Source organism: Chenopodium album, chromosome 24 (genome assembly GCF_948465745.1).
Source record: "Chenopodium album chromosome 24, dcCheAlbu1.1, whole genome shotgun sequence".
Classification (NCBI taxonomy): Eukaryota; Viridiplantae; Streptophyta; class Magnoliopsida; order Caryophyllales; family Amaranthaceae; genus Chenopodium; species Chenopodium album.
This window is the reverse complement of record NC_137857.1, coordinates 10,886,283-10,895,284: the sequence shown is the minus strand read 5'-3', so window position 1 is coordinate 10,895,284 and position 9,002 is coordinate 10,886,283. Positions and strand designations below refer to the sequence as shown.

Here is a 9,002-nt window from a genome sequence, read left to right as displayed (position 1 = left end):
TGAGAATTGCTGCATATATATTATGTTGATTGTTATTGTTCAAATTAATGGGATTTTTAAAACTATGGCATTAGAATTTAAATAAAACCAAAATAAAAAATAAAAAAAAAACCATAAAGTGAACCGAATGGATTCAAAGGAATATAAAAAATAAATAATATCCTTTCAAATCAATAAATTTAGTTTGGGGATTAAATTATATAATTAGCCGTTTTGGTAAATACTTTTGTCAAAATAGCCATTTTGGTAAAAGATCCTACATTAAGTATATTCAAGATTATCGTAAAATAGTTAATAATTTGAGGAATGTATATATACGTACATATATACGTACATATATAACATATATATATGTACATATTTATGTACATATATATATATATATATATATATATATATATATATATATATATATATATATATATATATATATATATATATATATATATATATATATATATATATATGTATATGTATATACATATATATGTATATTGTGTGTATATACATATATATATGCATAAATATATAACATATACATATACATATATATATGCATAAATATATAACATATACATATACATATATATATATGTATATGTATATATACGTATATATACATATATATGTATATATACATATACATATATATACATATATATATGTATATATATATACATATATATACATATATACATATATATATGTATGTATATATACATATATATACATATATACATATATATATGTATGTATATACATATATATGTAAATACATATATATATGTATATAAATATATATGTATGTATGTATGTAGTATGTATATACATATATATGTTATACAAATATATGTATATGTACATATATATATATATATGTGTGTGTGTGTGTGTGTATATATATATATATATATGTATATATTGTGTGTGTGTATATATATATATACATAAATATATAACATATACATATACATATATATATGTATATATATGTATGTATATATATGTATATACATAAATATATAACATATACATATACATATATATATGTATATATATGTATGTATATATATGTATATATATATATATATACATATATATACATATATGTATATATATATATATACATATATATACATATATATATGTATGTATGTATATATATGTATGTATATATACATATATATACATATATACATATATATATGTATGTATATACATATATATGTAAATACATATATATATGTATATACATATATATTTATGTATGTATGTATGTATATACATATATATGTTTGCATAATTGCATATATATGTTGTGTGTATATATATGTTGTGTATGTATATGTATGTTGTGTGTGTGTGTACATATATCTCCCACACACACACATATATATGTATACATACATATATGTATATATATATGTACATATATATATATGTACATATATATATATATATGTATATATTTAAAGTTAATCAAATTTACATAATACATTGTGTAGGACAAAGTATGCCAACAAATTAAAATAGAGATGGATGACACAGACACACACAGACACACACAGACACACATACACACACACACAAAATTAAACATACACACATTTTTATGTTAATTATAGATTTTTGGGAAATTATCAATGGTATCCTTCTAATTTTGCTAATTCTCAATATTGAAAATATATTTTCTGAAATAATATGTTATATTTTGTGACCATATTTTCAGGCTAGAATATCTTTTGGTTAGATTCCTCATTCTATCTTAGGTTAAACTTGTATTATATATTAGCCATGGTGGCCATCAATAAGAACTAACCATTTGTGTATTCATTCAGTTTTAGCATGGTATCAAGAGCAGGTTGATTTTTTTTTTTATTTTTTTTTACAAACACCAGTGGCTGCAGACGACACACCTCCATCGCCACTTTCTCTTCTCGAAATCGAACCAATTTCTCCATCTTACCTGAGGTTACAAGTTCGTCCTAATGATTTTTATTCTCATATTCATCTCAAATTTAACAATTATGCTGATCAATATGATCAAATTTGTAAGACATGTGATCTTCATGAACCGACCCTTTCGAATGATGGCAGTAGGGGGGAAGCATTATGCTGGCCGCGGTTAAGACATGGTGTGTGCCAATGCTGTTTGTGGTTCTAATAGCTTGAATAGTAAGTTTGAAGTTACCTCTTTGATTATTGATGCTGCAGCAACCGGAGATAAATCTTAGTTGTTTGATATACAAAGTTTTGAATGTCCGGTTGGTCTTCCCAACGGCGACGCAAGGGTGGCTGTTCTTTAATTGGTTCCGTTAGTATGTTGGACAAGATTACTTTAACTAGGGTTCTTTATGTTCCTCACTTGAGTTGTAATTTTCTTTCTGTGACACAACTTACCGATAAGCTTCATTGTATTGTCTAATTTAACCCTTATATGTGTGCTACATAGGACCAAACGAAGAAGCTAATTGGAACGGAGGTAGGAGAGACGAACTTTACTATATTAGCAATTCAGAATCGATGTATCATGTTAGTGTTGGTGAAGCGACTTCAAACTTGGAATTATGGCATCGTCGAATGGGTCATCCCTCTGATAAAGTAGTTAAGTTACTTCCTCATATTAGTGGAAATAAAGATGGTCTATATAAAGGGTGTAAAGTATATATGCGTGCTAAAATCCTAGAGATAAATTCCCCTTGAGTGATGGTAGAGCATCTAGGATTTTTGAGAAGATACATTGTGATTTGTGGCGTCCATAATGACATGTCTCGTAGTGTGGAGCTCATTATTTTCTTACCATTAGTGATGATTCTTCCTGTGCCTTTGGGATTTATTTGTTGATTGATAAAATTGAGGTTTTTCGAATGTTTTTATCATTTGTTACTATGGTTGATAGACAATTTTCTCAAACCATTAAGATTATGCAAAGTGATAATGGTACTAAGTTTAGTTGTTTGCATGATTATTTTGTTGCCGCTGGTATTATTTTTCAAACCTCTTGTGTGGGAACTCCACAGCAAAATAGGAGAGTAGAGAGAAAATACAAACACGTCCTAGAGGTTGGAAGAGTTTTGAGATTTCAAGCAAACTTGTTTATATATTTTTGGGGAGATCGAGTATGTTCTTGCTGCAGCTCACCTCATTAATCGTACACCCACACCCTTGCTACCAAAAAAAACCTCCATTCGAAATTCTTTTCAATAAACCTCCTTCGTTTTATGCCATACGCACTTTCGGATGTTTATGTTTTGCTCATAACAAGAAAATGAATGGAGACAAGAAGTTTGCTAGTCGGACTAGATAATGTGTTTTTGTGGGTTATCCCTTTGGGAAGAAGGGATGAAGCTTGTATGATCTTGAGCCAAAAGTTTTTTTTGTGTCTCGCGATGTAAAATTTATTGAGGGTGTATTTCCTTATGATAGTCCGGAGGAGGTGAATATAGTGCCACATGGTAACACAAATGGTGAAGTACATGAAGATTTCGTGGAGTATGATTTGGTTGGGGTTGATAATCGTGGCTCCCTCGAAGGAGTGCAGACCACTCCACTCATGGAGTATACGGGGTATGTACAAGAAGAACAAGCTTCTCTTATTGATGAAACAGTAAAGGCCACAGGCAAATGAGTCCAGCCACGGGCAAGCTGTGGCCCCTTCTGTCCAGAGTGAACAGAAGCAGCCTGAGGCCACGAAAGGCCGTGGCCACGTCAATCCAGCCACGGGTAGGCCGTGGCCCCTCTTGTCCATGGTGAACAACAGCAGGAGGCCTTAGGTTGGGGTCTCGGTTAGAAAATTCCATCGGTTAAGCTTCGAGATTATGTAACTCATTCCGTTTTTGCTAAAAGTTCGTTTTTGTCCTCTCCGTCCTTTAACTCCTTCAAGTACGTCATATCCTTTGGCACACTATATAGATTGTGACATGTTTTATGTGAATTATCGCAAATTTCTTGCAATCGTTGATTTGGAAAATGATCCAAAATCTTTTAAAGAGGCATGAAATTTGAAGGTTGGCGACATTCTATGAAAGAAGAAATAAGGGCATTAGAAGACAATGGGACCTTAGAGGAACTTTCTCCCGGCAAGAAGGCTCTAAGCTAGGCAATCAATGGGTGTACAAGACGAAATTTTTATCTAATGGGGATGTTGAACGTGTCAAGTAAGTCTCGCTTGGACTAAATAATACCTTAACATAAATAAACCTAAATATATTATTCTCATAATGATATCTAAGGAAAATATATAATACATATATTTTCCGATATCTCATATCTCTAACACTCAATGATTGCCAAATTTTTTTCGGATTCTCACTGGTAGCCCTAAACTTTCACATTTTTACTATTGTAACCATAATGATGATTTTTCTTTATATTTCTGTTAAATCTAACTTACTATGGCCTTTGGTAATAAACAAGCTATATATTCCAATAATTAAAAAAAAAAAATATCCCCTTAAAAACCTCCATCCTCTTTATCTCTCTTCCTTCAACCTCTAAACTCCATAGATTTATCTCTCCACCTTCTTCATCACTATTCGATAAATGTGTAAATGTCCAGCTACCTCCAGACTCTTAATTGTTTAATTCTCTAAAGTGCTCTTCGTTCCCCCTCCCCCTTTTTCAATCAAATTTTAGGGTTCTTAATTTTTGTGGATGGGGCTTTCATGCATATATGATGGTGATTTTTCTAGGTTGGGGTGTCTTAGGATGGGTTAAGGTGGGTGGGGTTTTCGTGGTTGGGGTTTTGGTAGGTGTAGGTGGTAATTTTGTAAGTTGCAGGTTTCTTGGGTGGGGTTTTGTTGGGCGGGAGTTCCATGGGGGGCATTTTGGTGGATGGCTGATTAATTCGTGGTGGATTTTGGGGTTGGAGGCCCAATTTTGTGGGATTGTGGCCTATGGGAGGTTGTTGCGGTTGAGTGGAGAGGGGGATGGAAAGGGGGTGGTTGTTGCAATGGAAGGGGGGAAGGAGATATGGTGGTTGTTGGAGTGGGGAGTGTTGCAGGTGGAAATTTTGGGATTGGAGGTGGCTGTCATGGAAGATGAATGAATGGAAGGAGAAAGAAATGGATAAGAAAGTGAAAATGGTTGACAACAGTTTAAGTTAACAGATATATAACGGTTTAGACTTAATAAGGTTATGGTTGCAACTTTATAAAAGTTGAAGGCTACCATTGAGAATCTAGAAAAAAAAATTGGTTATTGTTGGAAATAAGAAAAAGTAAAGGGCTACCATTAAGAATTTCCCTAAATTTTAAAAAGAATTTTCTTTAGAAACTATAATTTCGTTTCATACGTTTTTTGATAAAAGAATAATGAAAGTATTATTGTATTGTAAAACTATGCATAGCACGGGTAAACTAGTTGCATTATATTAATATCATGGTTTAAAATGTACTCCCTCGAAAAGAAAATGAAAAAAGAAATTATTTATTGACACTAATATATAGTTGTGAACAAAAGAGTGGCCCAAATTTTATAGGCCCATTGTTTTGGTGGAGTATTTGTGCATATCTAAGAAGCTTAAGGGAAAATCAAATGAGGTTAGCTCTTGTTGAAGTTTGTTTACTCTCGAATTATCTACTTAAACATTCTATATGACTCTTAACATTAGAAGCAACTAGAAATATGATTTGTGAACATTCTACAATTTTATGGATCCAAGGATGATGAAGGGAGTTCTATAATATTCTAGTCATTTCTTTCGACCTCTATCTACAACTATAAATTAGTGACGGAAATTCAAGCAAGGGACATATACACAAGAAGCCACGCTTATATTCAAGCCTTTAATTATTACCTTTCTATTATCTTGTATACAATCCAACTTCTCTTTATGAATCCAATACTGTTTTTGTATTACTCCTTTGTGGTCGGTTCTTGTACTCTCCTAATTTCATATAATGTATTATTATCGAGTACTTGTCTTTTGTGGCCTTAGAGTGAATCAAAAACTAAATTGTACTAAGTTTTGTCTTTGCTTTTATTACATATTTGTCACTAAATAACCGCACAAGATTAGAATTATATAAATTAAACAAAATTATTTACTAATGATGGTAAAATTTTAAAATACAATAATCGTTAGTTAATCATAATAAAATTAAATTTAGCTTATTTTTAAAGCATGGACATCTACCTTTCTTGAGGATCCCATTCTTACCTATTCAAGAACAAAACTCAGGAGTATTCGATGCTTGTACAACTATTTTCACTTTATCTTTGTATCCAAATTCGAAATTTCATATTTTAATTGTAGAGCAAGTAATATGATTTAACAAACGATCTTATTTAAGATAATTCATCTTACTTCAACTTTGTTTATGGTTATGTTTTCAACCTCGTATTCAAAATATTGAAAGATTCAAGTTTCTTTTTTCGGATTGATGATCGAGTCTTTCAATATTAATTAATTCTTGGTTATGAGTTTCCCTTTTCAAACACATTAGAATCTTAAGGCAGACAATAAGTCCGATTCCATTGCTAAATTTATATTGGAAAACCTTAATAAGATTTTTGGGTTTGGGATATGTAAATTGAAAGGCTTTTGCAAATTTATAAGGAAAGAATAAAGACACATAGGATAGGAATCAAAGATTTTACATTGATCATCTAATCTGCAGACCGTAATACGGAGGAGTAACTTTTATTCTGATCATTTATTAATTTTAACCGTATATTGTTGAATTAATCACAATATGTAGATTGCAAATATATCATCATTATATGATTTGTTATAATCAAACTTGTACAATAACATGTGTATCAGTTGCAAATTTTATGAAACGGTGAATGGAATATTTACAAAAATTTAACAAGATGTGAAAACATTCCACCTGAAACAATAAAATCAAAATACAAAATAACTAAAAAATAGTTAGGAAGAAGGGACCTGTACAAGCACACATAAACGTCTCCAAATCTCAGGGAAATCAAAAGAAATATGGTACATTTAGATCACATGACCGTCTTTGTATTACTTTTATTACATTCAAATTTTGGAATAATAACGATTATTCAAATGAAACACAATAATTAAAAACAAAATGAAACAAGCAATAATGTTACTTGATAGTTCATATACTAGCTAGCAATAAAGGTCATCCCCAGGCGAAACACCAAGCTGATTACAATATTGAGTATAGTAACCAACACGAGCATCGACCGCGGGTGTGTTCCCTCCATCACATTCGCCTCCATTGATAGCTCGAATCGTGGACGCGAACCCTTGTCTAGAAATGATACGGGAATGGACATTGTTCATCCAAAACCAAAAGGCTGTCCTAAACGCAATAACTGGATCATTGGCTACAGTCTCGGGTGCATTCAAACCGTCAAATCCAATGCTTTGACCTGCTGGTCCGTAGATGTAGTTCCATGTGATCTGAATCGGTCCTCGGCCGTAGTATTGCTTATCTGGGTTACATGGCCATTCAGTTGCCTCTAGTCTACAGTATGTTGCCTTCTGAATCTCCTCAATGTAGCAAAAATCTACAAGTAAGAATATTTTGGTCATGTTCCAAATAATTTAAAATAATCACATCCGCAATACAAGTATATGTTTATTTTATTAAGCATAATATTAACGGTTTATCTACCGTTTAACATGTATCCATGTGTACATAATAAGTAGTTACCAAAATAAACAATAAAAAAATAATAATAATAATAATAATAATAAATAAATTTAAAAAAAAAAAAAAAAACCAACGTAGTTCATGACCAAGATTTAAGCTTAAGACATAGACTTTCAAAATATTTTTAATTAATGTATACATTGTACATATTATACAATATGATTGGTAAATGACATTTAATCTATAATAGATTAGCACAAATTTTTATTATACATGGCTAGCTACAGTTGCTACATCATGTGGCCAACTATCATAAGATTACTAGCGTTTTAGGGGTTACTCAGTCAATATAGAGATTACTCACTTGATCAGTATTATAAGAATTATTTTTTTTATTTTACAAGTGGCACACAAAACACGGTGATTAAATAGAGACTTACGATGTGTTAGACAATATTATGTAATATTTACTTATGATAGAACTAAATGCATAGTCATGTTGATAGTGTAATTTGAAGTATACAGTACTTACGTCCAGTTTCATGGGTGACATGAGCAAAGAAGGCAGCAACTTCACGTTTAGTATCTTCAGAGGATTGACCACCAGTTCCAAACTTAGGATAAAAATTGAGTGCATCCAAAAAAGCAGACCTACTATAGAAGTTTTTACCCGCACAACTAGAGGAAGCTTGGCTGATAATTCCATTGAAGAACTCTTGAGTCACAAGGTTTCGGATCGGAACACCGTTACCTGGTCTCGGGGTACTTGGGGTTGGATTTCTGAGCACACATGGACCTTCTCGACACCCGTCGCCACAGTACTCGGCGGTGTTGCCACAGAAACCCCATTGGCTGCAACATACACCAGGACCACATCCACAGTTTTGAGCTAGGGCGCTTGACATACAAGCAACCACGATAGTAATGACTAAAATTGATCTTAAGGAATACATTTTGACTTTTTTTGTTGCAAAATATTCAAGTATGAATAAAAGAAAGAGATGAGGAAACTCAACGCAGGTTAGTGGGTTTTTATAGGTACACAAATGATGGAGGTGGTCATCTAGGGATGGAAGACGTTCACTTGATTATTAATTAGCTATTAATTATGCTAATAGATTATTGTCTAATAAAATATTTTAAATAATATTCTGTCCCTTTGTTTAAATTAAAGTATCCTTAGTTTGACTTTTCTTGTTATATTTAAAAATAATCGAATTTGGATAGATAGAAATTGAAGGAATAATTCCATTTACGTTGATAAATCATAACACTAGACATTAAATGAAAATTTTAGGGTTGGTATCAAAGGAGGACCTTATATAAGATAAAGTATGGTTAGTCGGCCAAGATTTATTTATTATACACAAACTTTTATATGTGGCTGGTAATACCGTATGGTCGGGGTTAGTTATTAGGGTAACCTTT

At 31.6% G+C, this 9,002-nt stretch overlaps 1 protein-coding gene across 1 annotated transcript; it reads right to left on the bottom strand.

Moving 5' to 3' along the window:
* Positions 1-7,084: 7,084 nt before the first annotated feature.
* LOC145612727 (endochitinase EP3-like) lies at positions 7,085-8,527 on the bottom strand. The gene is made up of 2 exons (XM_081668026.1): positions 8,107-8,527; positions 7,085-7,488 (listed from the first exon to the last, which is right to left on the bottom strand). Exons 1-2 carry the CDS (start codon positions 8,525-8,527, stop codon positions 7,085-7,087), a joined length of 825 nt encoding a protein of 274 aa, XP_081524152.1.
* Between the last annotated feature and the right edge of the window lie 475 nt (positions 8,528-9,002).